Source organism: Salvelinus sp. IW2-2015, linkage group LG8 (genome assembly GCF_002910315.2).
Source record: "Salvelinus sp. IW2-2015 linkage group LG8, ASM291031v2, whole genome shotgun sequence".
Lineage (NCBI taxonomy): Eukaryota > Metazoa > Chordata > Actinopteri > Salmoniformes > Salmonidae > Salvelinus > Salvelinus sp. IW2-2015.
Window position 1 is genome coordinate 12931314 of NC_036848.1, and position 22886 is coordinate 12954199.

Sequence of the window (22886 nt, forward strand, 5' to 3'; positions counted from 1 at the left end):
TTCCCTCACTCCTTCATACCTTCTCTCTGCGCTCGCCCTTCATGACCTCTCATCGTCTCTCCCTCCCATTCAAACCTCTCTCTACGTCTACCCTCAGACATGGATGTCACGATATAGCCTCGCGCTCTGACGATCCGGGTGACCTCACGCTCATGGCGGTGAGCGTATACAATCTCTTCTCTCTCTCTCGCGCCTCTAGCAGCCTTCATTAGACCGGCTCTCGTCCCTTCAAACCTCTCTCTCCTCAACTCCTAGGTGCATACGCTCTTCTCGCTCACGATTATCCCTCACCCTTCATAGTGTCCTCTCTGTCGTCATTCACAGGCTTCAATACCGGGTCTCTCTAGGCTCTCTTCTCCCGTCACCGCTTCATTACCTCTCTATCTCCCTCCCTCTACCCATATGATAATCCTCTCCCTCTCCCTCACAAGCGCTTATCAAGTACTCTCTCTCTCCCATCAACCTGTCACTACCTCTGCTCTCTCCTCACCCGTTCATTACCTCATCTCTCGCTCTTCTTCCTCACCCTTCATATACGCATCTCTCTCCTTCATAACTCTCGTCGCCCCTCCCTCACCCTTTCATAACCTCTCTATGCCCTCACCCTTGCATACCGCTCTCTCTCTCGCTCCTCACCCCTTTTTCATGACTCCTCCTCCTTCATACCTCTCCCCGCTCCTCACTCCCTCACTCAACGCTCTATATCCCTCACAGCTTCATCGCTCCCCCCGACCCTGTCTACTCTCTCTCTCTCCTCTCTGCTACCCTTCATCTGCTCCCATGCCTCACTCCTCGTCTCGTCGTCCCCTCTACTCTCGTTCCCCATACTCTCTCTCCCCCTCACCGTTCAATACCTCTCTCTCTCATCCTCATCCTTCATAGACCTCTCTCCTCTCTCCCGCCTTGCACGCTCTCTCTGGACCTTCTCCGCTCGCGACGCTTATCGTCCTCTCTCCTCTCCCTCAGCCCTCTGACCGTCTTCTCCATCCGCTCAGTCTCTGCTCTCGCTCGTCCTCCGTACCCTTCATACCGGTCCGTCGTGCTCTCTCTCCTCACGCCTTCATACCTCTCTCTCTTTCGTCCCTCCCTCATACCTCTCTTCTCTCCCTCACCTCATACCTCTCTCTCTCTCCCTCACCCTTCATAGCCTCTCTCTCCTCTACCGTCTCTCTCGCTCATCGCTCCCTCTCTCACCTCATCTCTCTTCAGTACGCCTCATACTCTCTCTCTCTCTCTCCCTCGACCCTTCATACCTCTCTCTGCTCGCCTCACTCTTGCATACCGTCTTCTCTCTTCCTCTACCTCATCCTTCCCGTTCACGTCACCGTTCATTGACTCTCTACTCGTCCTCCTCACCTTCATACCTCTCTCTCCTGCTCTCTCTCTCCCCACCCTTCATACTCTCTCTCTCGCTCTCGAACTTCATCGCCGCTTCATACCTCTCTCTCTCTCTCTCCCTCACAGCTCTTCATACCTCTCTGATCCTCTCTCTACCCTCATCACCTTCATACTCGTCTCTCTCTCGTCCTCACCCTTCCAATACCTCTCGCTCTCTCTCCCATCACCCTTCATACTCTCTCTCTCTCCGCCACCCTTCAGACCTTCTCTCTCTCCCTTCATCCCTCTTCCTTCAATACCTCTCTCTCTTCCTCACCTTCATACCTCTCTCTCCCCTACCCTTCATACCTCTCTCTCCCTCACCCTTCATACCCTCTCTCTCTCTCCCTCACCCTTATACTCTCTCTCCCGTCATACCTCTCTCTCTCCTCACCTTCATACCTCTCTCCTCACCCTTCCAATACCTCTCTCTCTACCTCACCCTTCATACCTCTGCTCTCCCTCACCCTTCATACTCTCTCTCCCGTCACCCTTCAATACCTCTCTCTCTCTCCCTCACCCTTCATACCTCTCTCTCCTCTCATACCTCTCTCTCTCCTCTTCATACCTCTCTCTCTCTCCTCTCACCTTCATACCTCTCTCTCTCCCTCACCCTTCATACTCTCTCTCTCTCTCCCTCAACCCTTCATCACCTCTCTCTCTCACCGTCATCCAAGCTCTCTCTTCTCCTCACACCCTTCATACCTCTCTCTCCTCCTGGTCGGGCTGTTAAATGCAACCCAGTGATCTCAGTGAGCAGAGATGTGGATTTTTAATGAGCTACTGGRCGATTGGTCGGTGGATGAGAACAGACCAGCCAACCTGGGAGAGAAAGCATCATCGTCATTACAGCTGCCTGTTTGCTGTTCCTTTCTGCCCTTGTGAAAAAGGGCTTGAAAGGGATTCAATGCCCAGTGCATCACTCTCCAATGCCCTCCTGCCCTCATTTAGGCACTACAACTTATTAGACTTTCTTAACCGTGATTTTCAGAACGTACATGAACGGGATAACAATGTATTTGTGACACTCTCTCTTTAGTCTGTAAATTGTAACCATAAAAGGAGCTTGGAACTGACATATCCAAATGACAGAACGACTGAACATCTGATCAGTTTTTTTTACATAAATTGCTCGCCGCTCGGTGCTCATTTCTTGTCGGTTGAGTAATTTGGGTCGCTAGTGGATCTTTTACTTTGAGGAGGAATTTTCATCTGAAAGCTCATCCTTTCATCTTGTGGAAGTGGAGTACTGATGCTTTCTCACGCTCTGTTTTCTCGTTCAGGTAAGCCTGTGTGTTGATCTAGATGAAAGAGGCTTGGCCTTTTTAACATGAACAGATCCATCTATCCAGCACCCAATCATACCCCCTCTTTCCCTCTCCTCCCATGAGGCACCTGGCCTGGTTGGCCATGACATTAGCGTTAAAAAGCCTAGCTGTCACTATTCAAAACAGGCAGAATTTTATCATTCCCGCAGCTTTTTGCCAAGGACATTGCCAATGCCTTTTCCACTGTCTGGCTCCAGTGAAGTATGAATGGCTTTTGGGAAGCGCTCAATAGCCCTGCCCACACACCATCGCCTCCGAGCAGAACACCCAGCGGCTGGGTAGCTGAGAGCAGCCTTTCTCCAAGCCGTAGGGAGATACTACCCACATTGAGGGAGGGGAAGAGAGGGAGAATAGGTAAAGGGAACAGGGACCTTTAATCAAAGAGAAGCCTTGTGTTTTTGGGGGGAAAGTCTCCCATTCATACAAATAACCGCTGCCAAAGCTCAGTGCTCCAGGCCATAGTGAAATACCAATAAACGTTCAATTGCAATGTAATGGCCTTGGGAGAATAATCAACAAACTTATTTTTTTTAAGTAAAGTTTCCTAAGAAACCTTTCCCTATTTTTCTCCATTGTCTTCAAAATAGAGCCAAGCACCGTATAGTTAAAAAGATGGACAGACTCACCTTTCAAAGGCTTGGGAAGGAAGTGGCCTGCTGGCTTGTTCTTCTTCACGTGGTTRCCCTTCATTATCTCCCCCTCTTTATTCAGACCGAGGTACCAGCCCCTACCAGACTGCTGCTGTCTGTAGATCATGGAGGAGTAGGTCACGTAGTAGTTCTCAAACACAGACTCTTTGAACTTACACTCCGGGGTGAAGTGTTCCTGAGGAGAGAGAGAGGGAGGGAGAGAGAGACAGAGAAGACAGGATGAGCCTTGGCTGAAGGAGAGGGCGGGACACTGATGAGGGAGGTTTTAAGAGTCCTCATCTCTTGATTTTTAGTAAATGAGAGGCACTGAGATATGAAGCATCATTACTTAAGAACAGGAGGTGAAGGCAAGACTCAAACACACACCCTTGCTCAGAGAGTACACACACTTACACACACTCAAGGATTGAACAATCCTTWTGCAGCATCTGATTCAAGACATACAGCTCTCAATGCTTACCAAATTACCACGGTATTTTCAAAAGCTTCTATGTTCATCATTGCAAATAATTAATAGCTTTATGCCATAGATACAAAGTACCATTAATTAAACATAAGATTAAACGTTAATTATAATTTTACTCTGCAGTTTTAATAATATATTGGACAATTAATAATTACATTTGTTGGAGGATGTTTCCTCTGCAGAGGCTTTGTAATAGAAGACATGATTACTATGTATTAGTCAAGCCTTCACCAAACTATTGCCCTCTCCCAGCAGTGGGCATAAACAGGTTCAGATGGTGTGTGTGTGTGTGTGTGTGTGTGCTGTCTCTTATACACATCTAGATGTGTATAAGAGACAGGTGTGTGTGTGTGTGTGTGTGTGTGTGTGTGTGTGTGTGTGTGTATATATATGCATGTGTGCGTTTGTGCGTCCTCACAAGCACACGTGCCTGTGTGTATTGCACTCCATTTTGCGAAGTCGTCTCTATTGGAGTTTTCTATAATATAGGGAGATGGAATTATCTGTTGAGACAACCGCTGCTATACTACCGTACTAAAGCACTGTTCTTCCTGCTTTCTCTGTCGTCTCCCAATTACCTTGCAACTGCTTTCTGCCTGGGAACCATCTACACATTCAGTCCACAGTGGAAGAAACACCAATGAACTAAACCTGGGGTATTCAAATCTGAGACGTGGTTGGAAGTTATGCTGGTTTCTCACTCTTCTTGTCTAATCAGGAACTCATTTAGACCTGGGACAACTGTCACAGGTGTGACAATGAGCCGACATTGCTTATCATGRGCGCCTCGGCCTAATTGATTGATTGATCCTGTCATTTCATTGGCTGACTGTTTCTTTAAATAAGATCTCTTTGTTGTTTGAGGGGGAAGTTTCCATGAGGCTGGTTGTTAGTGTGTGACTGGCTGACTAAGTTGAGAGAATACATTAGATTTTTCTTCATTTGAAGTTGAATTCATGTTTAGATAGTGCTTCCCTTGACCCTGCACCAGAACCTGTTTTTGTTAGTATATTAAATGTTGGTCTCTCCTGTGTGCTCATTGGCTAGGCTTAATACCGAAGTCTTGCAACCGGTTGACTTTATTTTGTCACTTTAAGAACCTGTATGTTTTGCCTCCTGAGTGGAGCAGCGGTCTAAGGCAGTGCTTGAGGCGTCATTACGTGTTTCGGAGGACGCGTGGCTCTCAACCTTCGRCTCGCCCAAGTCCGTAGGGGAGTTGCCGCGATGGGACAAGACTGTAACTACCAATTGGAAGTCACGAAAAAAGGATTTTAAAAAAGTAACCTGTATGTTCGGCAAATCTTGGGTGTTGTAGGATCGGCTACCCTTAGGGCTCTATTTAATCCGCATCACTGAAGTTCAGCTCAACAGCGTGATTGAAATTTAAAGGCCATGTTCCCGTTTTAGCGGAGACRMCYTTCACGGTAAACACTGCATATGTCGGCTCAATGGGAAATAACCTTTGCTTTTCTATCACGGAATCTAATCTTCACAGATTGAATAGAACCTCTAATTTCTCTCCCGCCTCGCACAACAGGCATGTGGACTCTGGTAAATCAATGACATTGATCAATCAAGTAATCACCAGGGAGAAAGGAAAACTTTGTTTAGTTTTTTTACTACACTGGGTTATACTACAGTCCTATGGCAACTTGGCAAATGCTTTAGAAAGGAGAGAATTTACATGTTTTTCAGACTGGGACAAGCTAGTATTGCTCAGTTGTACCACAMTGGATGTCAGTCATAAGATGGATGATGGGTCCTGGACCACATATCTGTTGTGTGATCATGACAAACTATCACCAGTGGAGTAAAATTAAAGATACCTTAAAAGAAAATGACTCAAGTGAAAGTCACCCAGTAAAATACTACTTGAGTAGTCTTAAAGTATTTGTTTTTAAATATACTTAAGTATCAAAAGTATAAATKATTTCAAATTCCCGTATATTAAGCAACCCAGATGGCACGATTTTCTTGTTTTATTTATTTACGGATAGCCAGGGGAAAACTTCAATAGTCAGATATCATTTACAAACMAAGCATTTGTGTTAAGTGAGTCTGCCAGATCAGAGGCAATAGGGATGACCAGGGATGTTCTCTTGATAAATGCGTGAATTAGACAATTTTCCTGTCCTGCTAAGCATTCAAAATGTAACGAGTACTTTTGGGTGTCAGGAAAAATMAAGCTTGTGTCAGGGAAAGTGAAGTAAAAGTTGTCAAATATACATAGTAAAGTACAGATACTCGAAAAATGACTTAAGTGGTACTTTAAAGTATTTTTACTAAAGTACTTTACACCACTGACTATCAGTCACCCAGTCATCAACACAATACTACTCTCTGGAGAGAAACAAAAGAGAGTGCAACACTAGATTAAATGCACATGTGCGTGCTCGTGTAGTCATACATTCACTCCCACTCTGGGCTGGAGTCTCTACACATGTATAGTCCACTTACAGTTAAAGAAAAGAACTCTGTTCTCTGTGTATTCACCTTGCCTTTGAATGAGGAGTCAACTCTTTTGCCAGTTCACACTTCACCTATTTTGTGGTCTGAGTCCTCATTACATTCACATTGCTATGATTAGAAACGAACCAATATCTTTTTCAGACATTCAGCATTGATGTAGCGTTGTGCTAGCATTGATGTAGCGTTGTGCTAGCATTGATGTAGCGTTGTGCTAGCATTGATGTAGCGTTGTGCTAGCATTGATGTAGCATTGTGCTAGCATTGATGTAGCGTTGTGCTAGCATTGATGTAGCGTTGTGCTAGCATTGATTTTGTGGTTAGCGTTATCTGAAATCCTTGGGACGTCCCTACCCTGAATCCTAACCTTAACCTTAACCCCTACCCTTACCCTAACCTAAACTTAACCCTTACCTTAACCATTTTAAATGTCAACTTCAATGGTGTAATGTCAGAGTTGGGACATCACAAGGATTCCAGATAGCAAGGACCTTGGTTTTGTACCCTATGTTGTGATTCTCACCAAATATGTTGTCTTCTCACACTATTCAAACCCCACAATCAATAAACAGCTTATGAAGCTATRTTAGCCTATAGATAAACATATTGCAAACAAATAATCTGAACATCGTGTCAGTACAAAGTGTATTTTTGAATTTCTGTGCATCCTTGACAATCTCTAATCAATATCCATAAACAGCACACYTTTTTTTCCATGAACCTGCACATCATCTTCTCTCACCAATGRGAGGGGTTATGGCAGGGGAAACGGTGTTGCAGTAGTCTACTGTGTGGTGTGGGAATAATGACAAGCGAACCTGGAGAGCTTTGTGTTCACATTGCCCGTTTGAGACTACCTCTCAGTAGTTGGACTACCTCTCAAAATGCTCTCAGTTCGGTTCGCTTCCAGGGCTCTTTTGAGGGTTCTGAGCTCCTTCGGAGTGTTCACATTCCACCKAAAAAATGAAGGGAACCACACTGAGTTCACAAATTGTCTGAAATGGACCAAGTGTGAAAACACCTTCAGTGTAGATAAATATTCTCATCTCATCTCTCATCCTCCCTTGTCCCTGTCACTCCCAGAGCCAGCCCTGGCCCAGACCATGGTGACAGGAACACTGCTGTTGTCAGACGGCGCCGGTGACATGGCACCTCCATGGAGACTTCCTGTCAGCTCAACCCTGGCACACTGCTAAGCTACCATGACACCGATGGAGAACACTAGAAGGGCTAAGGCCCTATTCATACTTAGGAAATGTACACTTTCCTATGTACTTCTCAGTAGTTGGTATTCAGCCAGGCTTCCCCTAAAAATTTACAAAATTAATAAAATAATACAAATAAAATCATGTTTATTTCGTCTCTCTGTGTTTCATAATTTTCCTTCAACTCGCAAAAGGCTGAATGTATCTCACCAGAGAAAGCATCTGAGCGAGTTAAACAGCGCCTCTCTGTATGTGTAGGCCATCTATCTGATGCTGTCTGGTCATAAAGAGTATGACATTGCTGCCACCCATAGCATTGAATGCAACGGAAGCCAGTGAGAATTTGGCCTCCCTTGATAAAAATATAAAATAATAGCCCTATGTGATTGAAGGGCATCCCTTGACACTTTTTTTTGGTGCGCCAGCTCACTCAATTTAGCTCAACGCTGATTGGCTATTATTTTGTACTTTTTTTATCAAGGGAGGCCAAATTTGGATGATGTTGAAATTGTGCTGGAATAGTGGAGGCAGCTCCTGTTTTCTTTGCGACTTGTGGTAACTCTCCGTGGTTCAATAGTTGTTTAGTAGTCCGAAAATGTCAGAAACATTAACTTACTTGACCATGCTGTAGGCCATGTAACTGTTTGTTACATGCTATATGCTTTGTGGACTTCACCAAACAGAAGTTGCTCTCCGGTTTTGTGATGAAACAAAGGTGTGGTTGAATTTATTCTGCCACTGTGTCTTCTTATTGACTCGGCATTTAGGACTATATATCACGGTCGCAAGGCATATGAACTAACAGGTTATAGAGCAAACAACGCAATTATCACAACACATAGGTTGTAATATGGCTTTTTTCCCCTGGCTTGGCTTCCCCAGTGATTTTACCCACGCACCACGACTGTTAAGACTTACCTGCAGGTGCGTAACGGGCTTTGCAAGCGTGGTTCCCTTGCGCATGCTGAATAAATGTCATTCAACCACTGAAACCCTCCCACTTGCTGGCTGACAGATTTTCTAGTGGGGTTTCAGTACAGGTATCTAAAGCCATCCCTTTAGAGTTGGTGTACCTTTTCATTTGAATGGGAATTTTCTCGACAGACAATAAAAGAACGGTTCAGAATATTAGGGATCAAATAAAGAAAGCCATGTTAATACACYCATATTCGTAAAAAAGTTTTGCACCAATTTGGTAGATTTAAAAATACTCTGACCTTGTATATTATTTAGGGTTATCAGAGTACTCATGAATAATAAAAAAAACTAGAAATATTGCAAGGTGAGAGTAGTTTACAATAGGGGTTGAACAGTARTCCTATAAATCTGTCCTAATAATCCTCACTAATCATGGAACTGTGATGACAACGGACCAGTCGTTGTGAACCATGCYCCAGGCTCCAGGTTTAAACTGCGACTGTACATATGGTCTGCGTTCCATAATGATTCKAATAGGCTACATGCCCCAAATGATTGCACAACTTGTAATACGTTAGCCTAATGTGATCCACTATTGCTAGCGATCCTCKAGAACAACCACACTAACGTGACTGAAGTAAGGAAGTTKAACTAACGATGTAATGGAATGACGCGAAATGTAAGGAAACTAACACTAAAGTGACAGTTCTAAATGTATGCGGGTATTACTAACGGTGGCTATACAGTAAAGGCTGGGCATATAATTTCAACTTTCTAGAAATCATAAATCAAAATCGGTAGGTTTGGCGCTATAKTGTGATTTGTGCATGTCTACAGAAGCTTGAGTCTCTAAATTACATCCCTGCAGGTTGCGCCCCCTTCGTGTTCGTGTCGTGGGTGAGATCTTGGTGGGCTATACTCGGCCTTGTCTCAGGGTAGTAGGTTGGTGGTTGAAGATATCCATCTAGTGGTGTGGGGGCTGGGCTTTGGCAAAGTGGGTGGGGTTATATCCTGTCTGAGCGGACYGGGCCACAGTGTCTCCCGACCCCTCTGGAGCATTTCTCCTGTCTTATCTGGTGTCCRGTGTGAATTTAAGTATGCTCCCTCTAATTCTCTCTCTCTCTCTGTCTCTCTCTTTCTCTCTTCTCTCTGAGGACCTGAGCCCTAGGYCCATGCCTCAGGACTACCTGGCCTGATGACACCTTGCTGTCCCCAGGTCTCCTGGTCATGCTGCTGCTCCAGTTTCAACTGTTCTGCCTGCGGCTATGAACCCTGACCTGTTCACCGGACGTGTACCTTGTCCCGGACCTGGTGTTTTCGACTCTCTCCAACTGACATTTACTCCTGAGGTGCTGACCTGTTCACCCTCACACCCACTGTGATTATTATTATTTAAACCCCTTGTGTCTGACGTTTGACCACTTGCCATGTTAGTTTGTTGTATGTGTTAGCTTGTCAGGTACGTGAGTTTGGGTGGGCGATTCTATGTTGCTGTTTCTATGTTGGTTTTAAGGTTGCCTTGGTTATGGCCTCTCATTAGAGGCAGGTTGTTTGGCGTTCCTCTAATTGAGAGTCGATATTTAGGTAGTGTTGTTTCACAGTGTTCGTTGTGGGTGGTTTGTCTCCTGTGGTCTGTGTATATGTTGCACCATACGGGACTGTTTGCGGTTTGTTCGTTTTATGTAGTCTGTTCCTGTTCATTGCGTTCTTCACGTTATATGTAAGTTCGTCGTTCAGGTCTGTCTGCATCGTTTATTTGTTTTGTTTGTTTATGCAAGTTTAGTTTGTTTTTTCGTCGTGTTCAATAAATCATGTCATTTCACTACGCTGCGCCTTGGTTCAATCACTAGAGGAGGAGGAAAACCGTTACACCCTGCTGGTCATCTATGAACGTTTGAACATCTTGGCCATGTACTGTTATAATCTCCACCCGGCACAGCCAGAAGAGGACTGGCCATCCCTTAGAGCCTGGTTCCTCTTTAGGTTTCTTCCTAGGTTCCTGCCTTTCTAGGGAGTTTTTCCTAGCCACCGTGCTTCTACATCTGCATTGCTTACTGTTTGGGGTTTTAGGCTGGGTTTCTGTATAGCACTTTGTGACATGGGCCGATGTAAAAAGGGCTTAATAAATACATTTGATTGATTGATAAGGCCAGCATTTCCTAAACTTCACAGTAGAAAAGGTAATGTGCTGCAGCTTACTGTCATATTACCGGTTTCACATTTGTCTCCAGCGATCATAAGGTAAAATATATCTAAAACAATTGTCATTTACATTTACAATCCCCTTATCCAAACGGCTAACTCAGCCATCTAGGTTTGGGGCTATACTGTCATTTGCAACGCAATATTAGGAAGGTGTTCCTATGGTTTGGCATACTCAGTGTTTGTCGGTTACTAGTTGCTTGACAAAGTCCAAAAATTTCAGAAGGATAAAAAAAAATGTTTTGGAAATCGTTTTTGACCCTTGGGCGTCAAAATGGCCCCCTTGCTGGTGCTTTTCTAAAGTGTCCTAGTTGTATATGTATATGTATATGTATATGTATATGCATGCAGGCTGCTAAATATCTTTTGTCGTTAACCTGGTCATCAACAGTCTACTCTAACAAGACGCCAAGGAAATCAAGGACCGTTAGGGGAGAGGCCATGTCTGCTGCAGTCAGTTCTGCCTTTGATGACAGACTGAGCCCAAGCTAGCCCCCAGGGTGTCTGTACTGTCTCTCTATGTCTAGGTCTGTGTCTGAACTAAATGACAGATGAAGAAGTCTTTGACTGTTCTGACTTCTGAGAAGCAGGGTAACTGAGTAAGGAGTACAGTCCTCAACCATTCTCCCAGAAAAAGCTCTTCACAGTTTAAAAAGATTTCCCAGAGATGGAGTTTTCCACTTATATAACTGTTCCGTTAGCGCGCGACCATGGCTAATGCTTCGGTTTGAAGGTCAGATAAAACCAATTAAACCCTCGTACTGAAATGCAAATCTGCTTTCGGAGAGAGGGATCGGATTAAACTCCTTTGAGTTCTATCTGGTGAAAGGTAATTCATTATAATTGCGTTAATAAAATCAACAACAACAGTGCAGGGGAGGCTGCAAATGAAGAGGATGCTGAAATGGACTGTTATTTTCCCAAAATACTAAACTGYGTTGAATGTTTAAATGCAACAAATTTAAAACCTTGGACAACAACATCCTGAAAACAAGTGTCAACAGCCTAAAGAGCCATTCATGGTGATCTTTCTCCTAATGCTGTGCGCTTTATTTCCCTGTGCTTTGGCCATGCATCAACCTGCCTCTCTCTGACCGCCAAGCCCAGGCATTTGTCTAGCCGTGTGGAGGCAGAGAGCAGTTCCTTTAAAGGTAGTAAGTTAGCGCAAAACATCTGCTCTTGTTCTCTATTTTTCTGTATGTTTTCCTCTCTCCCTCGTTGCTCTTCAACCCTTTCTCTCGAGTCCCCCCGTTCCCCATTACTCACTTCCCCAATCTCTCTTCCCGCTCTCCTGCCCTTCCTCCCACGTCTCCCTCTCTCTGTGATCACCATGGCAAGCAAACAGCGTATCGAGTATTAATTCCTGTGCCGTGCTCTAACAGCTTGGTGGGAAAACGATGGGCTGCTCAGCTTTTGAGCCAGGAGTCCTGTTCTACCTCCATTAATGAGCTTATGTGGATTTGGCTCGCTGCAGTCACCCTGGAGTGGAGTGAATGGCTATGGATGACAGGCGCATACAGATTGACACAGACACATTGAGAGCCAAATGGAAGGGATTGCCAGCCTCGCCTTATTGAACGAGATTGGGTCTATGGAGGACAGCGACATTCAGATAGACACAGACCCTTTTAGAGCCAAGATGGAAGGGATTTCRAGAAACCCCTGTTCTATTCTAAGGAAGACAGAAGAATCTGACACAAGGAGGAGCCAAGATGGAGGGAAACCCTAGTCCTATTCTATTAGAGTCTCTTTGACAGAGGCAGCTGGATCCACATGACTCCAGCGGCTGCATCAGTTTCTCCCTCAGTCAATAGTAATGGCTAGTGTTCAGTGAAACRCACGGTGCGGTGATAAYAGGCAAACACCATTTTAATCACGACTATCCAGAGCTAGACGGAGCAAAACACATCTCGGCAAATTGGAGCGAGGGAACATTATTTTAGAGAGAAAGAAAAAAACGAGAGAGGAGAGAAAAAGCTATCTGCATGGAAATGATCTGCCCTCCTCTCCTCCTTCTCCCCCTCCTCTCCTCCTTCTCCTCCCCCTCCTCTCCTCCCCAAGCCTGGCTGTCTATGACTGGTGGTTTGGGTACATTAGAATACATGGCTTTACTTGGAGCACAGGACAATGCAGAGAGGGACAGTAGTGAGCTGATGAGTCCCCCTGTTGAAATGCTGCACAGCTGGAAGACTTCACACACATCAGAGAGTGAGAGCAGAGAGATATGCTTCTAGTATAGGCAGCTACTATTATAGTGTACTGTGCCGACAGTAATAATACCATTCTGTAACGGCCTACAGTATTAAAGCCCTATCACATGGAAAATCAATGAGGCTAAATGTGACCAATGAGATTAAAGATAAAGGAGAGTCATTTTTTTGGAGTGTGTCATGTCGCCATGGCTGGAAATCAATCTTAGATACATGTCAAAGCTGTGATTAAAAGGGAGTGTGAGAGAGAGAACACACACACCCTTACTGTGTACCCCTCTCACCCCCTCACCACCCCCTATCACCGTAGCTATGGGGGGCTCGTGTTGTGTACTGCAGTCAATGAGTCATGTTGGTGGGAGCTTTATGATCCATATCTTATTTGGTTTTATTGTGACTACAACATAGGGAAACCCCACGGTCTCACCCCTCTCCTCTCCTCCCTGTCACCATCCCGACCCCTGCCTCACTGTACCTCCCCTCCCACATAGGGTATCCCCTGCCTCACTGTACCTCCCCTCCCACATAGGGTATCCCCTGCCTCGGTGGTGACTGACTGAGTGAGTGTGTAAGGGAGTATGTATAGGGGAACACATGCAAGAGATGGTTGTTGTAGTAATGTGTTTGTTTATGTGTGTGAGAGAGAGATAAATGGATAGCTCACCCCCTCACTCTTTTCCTATCTTCCCCTCTGTCCCCATATATCTCTCAACCTCATCATTTTTTCAGGCACTCTCTCAGCCTCCTTTAATCATATCTATCACTCTCTCCGTTCCTACATCCATCTATTTTAAAGGACATATCCCATTCCTTTAAGAGGTGTCCTTTATGCTCACTGATTCACTTTAAGCCTCTCTCCACAGACATGTATACAGCACCCGCAGTGTCTTTCACCATAAACCCTGCTTACATACAGACTTGTACATTTGAGTCATTTAGCAGACGCTCTTTCCAAGAGCGACTTACAGGAGCAATTAGGGTTAAGTGACTTACTCAAGGGCACATCGGAAGACGTTTCACCGAGTTGGCTCGGGGATTCGAACCAGCGACCTTTCGGTTACTGGCCCAACGCTCTTAACCACTAGGCTACCGGCCGCACATACTGTACACACATAAACACACATACTCCTCTTCATCAGGCATCACAGACAGTCCTCTAGAACCTGGGGGGGGGGGGCAGATTTACAGCAGTGGAGGGATATCCCAGTACAGGTTAGCGATAGCGCCTTAACACTTTACGACCCAATAGCTTCAGCAAGGGGGGAGACGTTTACAGGCTGACGCAAGCACTGAGTGTGACATGCTGCATGAGGTTTCCCCAGCCCATCTGTAATATCAACACACACACAGGCATAAAACAATACAAGCACTACAACACAATACTACAGCCCTGTGAGTTTTATAGAGGGTAATGCATATTCAATGCCTTCCTGTAGCCGTGCCAAGAAAGAAAACACAATCAATTACCATTTGCTCTGAAATTGCAATCAAATGAATGCACAGTAGTAATTAAAACCCAATAATGTTCCCCCGAGGCGAGGCAGTGGAACGAGAAATAAAGGCATAATGGATCTGATCTTCCCTGTAAGAATATTGGCGCCATTCTTCACGCCCGAGCACAAATCGATGCTGCCAGTCCTGTGTCTGCGCCCAGTGCCCATATTCTACTAACTGAAATGACACCAATAGAATCAAGGCTGAGCCGTGTGCTGGAGTCTTTACAGCAATGTCAAAGCCTGGGAGACTCACAAAGKTAATGGCGCCGCCACCGCTCACTATCCTCTCTCACAAACAAATCTGTCTAAATGCCTTCCCTTTTCAATGGCCTCACTATTTTAGTATTTAGTCACTGAGTGGCAGTGGAATAAAAAACACTTTCCCCTCTATCCCCAGATAAAAAGAACATTTACAATGTGTTCATTTGTTCYGAATAGATTTGGAGGKTCTAAGCTGGTGGAAAAGCTCTTGCAAATACAAAATACAAACACACACTCATACAGGCACAAAACACACACGATGGCTGGTTAATGACCCCTGAGAGGATCCCTGCGATAGGGACAGCTATTTTGCAAAGGTATTGTTGCTTCTGGGTTGAAATCTCATAACCTTTTCCACCATGCAAAACACACATACTCAACATACACCACAAGGCATGGATCCCCACAGGGACAGAAGAAGAAGACAACATACTCAACATACACACAGGCATGGATCCCACAGGGACAGAAAGAAGAACACACATACTCAAACATACACACAGCATGATCCCCACAGGGACAGAAGAAGAACACACATACTCAAACATACACACAGGCATGGATCCCCACAGGGACAGAGAAGAACACACATACTCAAACATACACACACATGGATCCCCACAGGGACAGAAGAAGAACACACATACTCAAACATACACACAGGCATGGACCCCACAGGGACAGAAGAAGAAGAACAGTATTAAAGCAGTACAACTTCACACCTCCCATTCTTCACCTTTTTGTCAGAGTAAACCAAATTATTTTCATTACACTGTTTACACGAACCTCCGTTATATTATGTAAGATCTGCAAAATTCGAACATATGATAATTCGGAAACCCAAACTACAATGTTTCCATTCCTTTTATATGTTATTGTCTCCATACCCCCTAGTCCCCCCTCCTAGACTCAGACTGGAACCCTCGTGATATACTCTACACCTAGTGACCCACAGCTAAATAAATGACCAAACTTCAAAGGCACCTTTGGAAAAATACCATAGACACAGTTTAGACTAGCTTGTAAGGGGTGCGTGTTGGTGGCAGAGAAGTCAGGRGCAGGAGAACAAACTTGGTATAAACGGAGTTGTTTAATAAAMGCTGACAAAACTCCAAAACAACCAAAATGTACAAAATAACAAAGTGGSTACAAAACCCGTCYCACACCAACACTAAATCGCACATCACATACAAACAAAACAACAATCTCCGACAAGGACATGAGGGGAAACAGAGGGTTAAATACACAACATGTAATTGATGGGATTGGAACCAGGTGTGAAGGAAGACAAGACAAAACCAATGGAAAATGAAAAATGYATCAGTGATGGCTAGAAGGTRGGTGWCGTCGACCYCCGCCCGAACAAGGAGAGGGACKGACWTCGGCGGACGTCGTGACACTAGCTAGTCATTTTAAAGAGAACATTGACGTCAACATGAACACTCCAATGGTCATCATTTGTCACAGAGAAACACTATTAAGGAATTTAAGGAAATGCACAGTAACATGGCACATTTTTGATAGCCTACCTGATTAGAAAACATACCATACAGAACATCGACAGACACTGTAAAACCATTTACCACATCTTGGTGATAATGCTGTGTACGAGGATCGTTTCCCTTCGACACCATGAAAAGCCTGTTTTATCATCTATCTGTATTTTTCAGCAACGGTGAGTCAAGACGGCTGTGACAAACTGTGAGGAGCTGAATATTACATATGAGGCCGGATGAAAAACAGCTAGAAAGGGGCAGAGAGGAGAGTAGACAGGATAAAGGAAAATACATGTTTAATTGATTCCRTCTCTTCCCACACATTGTGACTCCTCTGGATTCATACATTTTCACTGGTGCATTCTGCGTCACCCACACATGTACTGAACACCCTTCCTCTCGCCCCTTCCTTTCACACATTCTCTCTCTCACGTGGACAGAAGAACATGGGCACACAAACACCCACAACCCCAGTAGATGAAATGTCAATTATCATAATGAGTCTGCAATGATATGTACATGTATTACACATACAATACCAGTCAAATGTTTGGACYCACCTACTTATTCAAGGGTTTTTCTTAATTTTAACTATTTTCTACATTGTAGAATAATAGTGATGACATCAAAACGATGAAATAACACATACAGAATCATGTAGTAACCAAAAAAGTGTTCAACAAATCAAAATATATTTTAGATTCTTCAAAGTAGCCACCATTTTCCTTGATGACAGCTTTGCACACTCTTGGCATTCTCTCAACCAGCTTCACCTGYAATGCTTTTCCAACAGTCTTCAAGGAGTTCCCACATATGCTGAGCACTAGTTGGCTGCTTTTCCTTCACTCTGCTGTTCAACTGTTCCCAAACCATCTCAATTGGGTTGAGGTCGGGTGATTGTGGAGGCCAGGTCATCTGATGCAGCACACCKTCTCCTTCTTGGTCAAATAGCCCTTACACAGCCTGGAGGTGTGCTGGGTCATTGTCCTGCTGAAATACAAATGATAGTCCTACTGGGCGCAAACCAGATGGGATGGCGTATCACTGCAGAATGCTGTGGCAGCCATGATGGTTAAGTGTGCATTGAGTTCTAAATAAATCAAAGACAGTGTCACCAGCAAAGCACCCCCACACCATCACACCTCCTCCTCCATGCTTCACGGTGCGAACGACACATGCAGAGATCATCCGTTCACCTACTCTGAGTCTAACAAAGACATGGCGGTTGGAACCAAAAATCTCAAATTTGGACTCATCAGACCAAAGGACATACTTCCACCGGTCTAATGTCCTTTGCTTGTGTTTCTTGGCCCAAGCAAGTCTCTTCTTCATATTGGCGTCCTTTAGTAGTGGTTTATTTGCAGCAATTCGCCCATGAAGGCCTGATTCACACAGTCTCCTCTGAACAGTTGATGTTGAGATGTGTCTGTTACTTGAACTTTGTGAAGCATTTATTTGGGTTGCAATTTCTAAGGCTGGTAACTCTAATGAACTTATCCTCTGCAGCAGAGGTAACTCTGGGTCTTCCTTCCTGTGGCGGTCCTCTTGAGAGCCAGTTTCATCATAGCGCTTGATGTTTTTGCGACTGCACTTAAGAAACGTTCAAAGTTCTTGAAATGTTCCGTATGACTGTTGTTTTCTTATTGCTTACTTGAGCTGTTCTTGCCATAATATGGACTTGGTCTTTTACCAAATAGGGCTAMCTTCTGTATACCACCCCTACCTTGTCACAACACAAGTGATTGGCACAAACACATGAAGAAGGAAAGAAATTCCACAAATTAACTTTTAACAAGGCACACCTGTTAATTGAAATGCATTCCAGGTGACTACCTCATGAAGCTGGTTGAGAGAATGCCAAGCGTGTGCAAAGCTGTCATTAAGGAAAAGGGTGTCTACTTTGAAGAAGTAGTTTTTGGTTTTGGTTACTACATGATTCCATATGTGTTATTTCATAGTTTTGATGTCTTCACTATTATTCTAAAATGTGAAAATAGTAAAAATAAAGAAGAACCCTTGAATGAGTAGGTGTTCTAAAACTTTTGACTGGTACTGTATATGTAATATAAATTTAAAAAAATGGCATAGGTGCTTCAACAAAGTACTGAGTAAAGGGTCTGAATACTTATGTACATGTGATATTTCAGTTATTTATCTTTAAGAAATTAGCAAAAAATTCAAAAAAAAGTTTTTTCTTTTTCATTATGGAGTATTGCGTGAGGGGGAAAGGGGGGGAGGGGGAAAAACAATTGAATCCATTTTAAGATAAGGCTGTAATGTAACAAAGTGGAAAAAGTCAAGGGGTCTGAATACTTTCTGAATGCACTTTAGAAGGTATTCAAACACACGTTCACAAACCAACACTTGAACACACTCACAACCACCACCTACACAATGGTACTCAGAGGAAGGAACACCACAGCTGCAGCCCCCTGCCTCCCTGGCTAGCCTACGTCGTCGCCTGCGTCTCCKCCATTGWTTGGGAATCTCCCGGAAACGCTGGCCAGAAATTGGCCAAACCCCCCTCCTGTGAAGAGGCAGCAGTTTACCATAGCAGCACGGAGCAGTCAGTCACACAGACAGACCGAGAAGTGGTTATCAGACACCCTGCTGAATAACGAATCAATTCAATCCACTCACTAATTCAGCTCAAATGGAAAATCTTGCCTCCTCCATGAAACACAACTATCGTCCCATTTACAAAGCTGAATGCTATGTTGCTGTCGGAGGGTTGCACAATCTTAGTCTGGAGGTGGCTGTATAAGTGTGTAGGGGGAATTCAAGACTATAAGCACCAGCAGTGTGCTAAATAAAGATTCTATAAAATACAGTAGGCTATACTTTGTTGTAATGGTAAGTAATTACTGCATTTAACATTACTAGAGGTTAGGATCAAAGAAAAACACACATATAAATACAACCTCAAAAAATTGTCAAACAATGAGGGCAAATATACCTAAACTATTTTCATGTGGTTATGATTGGGAGGGAGGAGAGGGCAGATCCGTCCCACCTCTCTCTCTCTCTCTCTCTCTCTCTCTCTCTCTCTCTCTCTCTCTCTCTCTCTCTCTCTCTCTCTCTCTCTTCTCTCTCTCTCTCTCTCTCTCTCTCTCTCTCTCTCTCTCTCTCTCTCTCTCTCTCTCTCTCTCTCTCTCTCTCTCTCTCTCTCTCTCTCTCTCTCTCTCTCTCTCTCCTCTCTCTCTCTCTCTCTCTCTTCTCTCTCTCTCTCTCTCTCTCTCTCGCTCTCTCTCTCTCTCCTCTCTCTCTCTCTCTCTCTCTCTCTCTCTCTCTCTCTCTCTCTCTCTTCTCTTCTCTCTCTCTCTCTCTTCTCTCTCTCTCTCTCTCTCTCAAGGGATTTATTGGCATGGGAAACATGTGTTTACATTGCCATAGCAAGTGAAATAGATATTAAACAAAAGTGAAATAAACAATAAAAAATGAACAGTAAACATTACACTCACAAAAGTTCCAAAAAATTAAAGACATTTCAAATGTCATATTATGTCTATACACAGTGCTGTAACGATGTGCAAACAGTTCAAGTACAAAAGGGAAAATAAATAAACATAAATATGGGTTGTATCTCTCTCTCTCTCTCTCTCTGTTACTGTATATACTGTAAAATAACCAAAAAACAAACACACGAAGACACAGACAGTCACCTGAGGGGAGCACTTTAGCTTATTCTATGAATCACCACCACAGGTGAGTTAAATATAGCATCTAGTAAATAGAGTATTTCTGAGAGCTCTTTTATATCTACTATGAAAGCTGCTAGTATAATAACCTGGGAACCCRACACTACACACACACTCGCGCATGCGTGGGTAGACACACAGCCTGTAGAGTCCAGGCAGGATCCATCTTTATTCTATTAAATTCTATTAAAGCAGCAGCTCAGCGCATACGTTTTAATTAGAGGCAGCGGTGCTCATATCATTAAAGTCACTCAGAGGAAACAGAGCACGGGTAGCGGACTGTTGTTAACAATGGGGGGGGGGGGTTATTTGTATTATGTCTCTGTTTTCCCCTCAGGCGTTCTCCGCTTTCTCGATCCCGGCAGATATGTTTCAACCCTGTGATAATGGTCATTATAATGTATAGTAATTACACACAGGCTTTAAGGTTCCTTCTACTCTACTATGGCCCATAACTATAGTCTGATCAGACTTATTGAGACAAGGGATGGAATTGATTTCGATTTRGATTTTTTTGGTTGACAATGCGGCTTTTAAAGTCAATGTTCCTGAAGACCACATTTAAATGGTGCATTGCCAACAAYCTGCAATCGGATTGAATCCCGGCCAAGGGCTGTTAATGGCCAAGAAGCCCTGGACCACGGAGAATGGATACTAGACTTGTAGTTGATATCTGAAAACTGGAGACTTTTGAAGAGTTTTCATTGGATTATATGAGGTTTAACTTTTAAGGGAACACGTTGTTAGCTTTTTCCCAAGCTTGTCATCTGACCTCTGGCCAGCTGGCTCACCAAAAGACTCCTTTCTTTTTGACTCTAAGCTTCTTAACTTGGCCATGATTGCTCTTTTGGGGCTTTAAGTGTTTGACTTTCTGTTATGTGAGCATGTCTTCATCTCCATCATGCAGGATGGTTTTTTTCGTCATCAATCTACACACAATGCCCCATAATGCACTGTACATCACACATCCCTCCTGGTGTGACCATGTGGGCTATCTGTCACTCAGTGTGTGTGTGTGTGTGTGTGTGTGTCTGCGTGTGTTCGTGACTGCTCGTGCACGCTCCCCTCCTCTCAGGGTTCATGGGAATCCTTGTCATTCTCCCCAGTCACGGCCAGTTCGCCACCAGTCCGATGGTGAGGGTGACATTTTGTGAGGAGGGATATTTTTTGGGCTGCATGGGAACTGAATTATTCATAACTTTGCACATTTAATCAAAGATGTGGAGCCTTGCTGCCAGAGCCGTATATTTCAATGGCCTCCTGTTTATAAATCCTTCAGCTTTTTAATGGCACTGAATTATATCAGATATGCCTAATCTAGTTTCCCAGCCAGCCGCAGGCTTACATTTAGGTTAGATAGGTAGATATAGTCAACTAGAAAGCGAAGAAACAGTTTGGCAGGTATTATACCTAAATAGAATGGAAGAGAGTAGAAATAACAAGGGTGTTTGAATTATACTTATTACAGATATGATATAAGAGAATGGGGGGAGTGGACGTTATGGCTGGTGGAGATGGTTGAAATGCNGATAGGTAGATATAGTCAACTAGAAAGCGAAGAAACAGTTTGGCAGGTATTATACCTAAATAGAATGGAAGAGAGTAGAAATAACAAGGGTGTTTGAATTATACTTATTACAGATATGATATAAGAGAATGGGGGGAGTGGACGTTATGGCTGGTGGAGATGGTTGAAATGCAGAGACGGCTCCTTAATTGGTCGGCTGGTATTGCTGCTGCCTCTGGATCTTTATGGGCTGCTGGAACAAATGCTTTTTTCTTTCTCTCTCCCCCTCTTTATTCTCTCTCTCTTTATTCTCTCTCTCTTCATTCTCTCTCTCTTTATTCTCTCTCTCTTTATTCTCTCTCTCTTTATTCTCTCTCTCTTCATTCTCTCTCTCTTTATTCTCTCTCTCTTCATTCTCTCTCTCTTTATCTCTCTTTATTCTCTCTCTCTCTCTCTCTTTATTCTCTCTCTCTTTATTCTCTCTCTCTCTCTCTCTCTATTCTCTCTCTCTCTCTTTATTCTCGCTCTCTCTCTCTCTTTATTCTCTCTCCCCCTCTTTATTCTCTCTCCCCCTCTCTCTCTCTCTCTCTCTCTCTCTCCCCTCTCTATCTCTCTCTCCCCTCTCTCTATCTCTCTCTCCCCTCTCCCCGGACACAGTGTTTCATGGCTCCATGCAGCCCACATACTGCATCTGTTTCTTCCAGCTGTTCATGTCACCATAGTAATGCGGACTGCTGCCAGAGCAGCGGCATTTCAGCTCCGTACAGCCCAGAAGGTCAGACGCAGGCATGGGGTGTGGGGGCAGGGACAAGGGCATAGGGCCGAACCACCCCAACACACACACATAAACAAAGAAACACACACAACAAACACACTCTTCTCCTCCATCGCACACACATAATCCGCACACACACTCACATTCTCGCGCACACATTAGCAGGCATACACACTCATCACCCCCGCCACCACAAATCATGCTGCCAGCCAGGCCCCATGCTAATACACCCACTCTAGCCACCTGGTGAGAGAGGCAAGGCTGGGCACAGATGGTAAACAACTGGGGACACCTGTTAGGAAACATGTCATTATGGTGAGAGCTCAGTATTCCACACGCACTGTGATCATGATGTAGCATTGACTTTGCACCGCAAATGGGTATGTGGCTGTGCCAGAAAGTAGCAGGGAGGAAGGAAGGAATATTTCTTGTAGGTAGCTCTTAATGATTGTGAGGTTAGGAAAGATGTGAGACATCTGCTGCAAGCTGGCTATATGGAGCCACTGTGTTCTACCAGGGAGAGCAGGAGTCAGACATGGGCTCTTCATGACCATACAAGATTAGTCAAGGAGACTCCCACTACCTCCACTGAGCAACAGAGGACAAAAAGACCGGTTCACACACTGACTCATTGAGAAACACACACACACACACACACACACACACACACACACACACACACACACCACACACACCCACCACACACACACACCAACAACACACCACCAACACACACACACACACACACACACACACACACACACACACACACACACACACACCACACACACACACACACACAGAAGGAGGTTGGGGAGAGACTTACTTGAT

At 44.4% G+C, this 22886-nt stretch overlaps 1 protein-coding gene across 2 annotated transcripts in view; it reads right to left on the bottom strand.

Moving 5' to 3' along the window:
• Positions 1 to 22886, bottom strand: part of fgf13a (fibroblast growth factor 13a) — a 45992-nt gene that overhangs the window by 5571 nt on the left and 17535 nt on the right. For both annotated transcript variants that reach the window (XM_023992465.2, XM_023992464.2), the window contains exon 4: positions 3332 to 3530. In XM_023992465.2, the coding sequence (XP_023848233.1) occupies positions 3332 to 3530 (199 nt within the window). The remainder of the gene's footprint in view (positions 1 to 3331; positions 3531 to 22886) is intronic.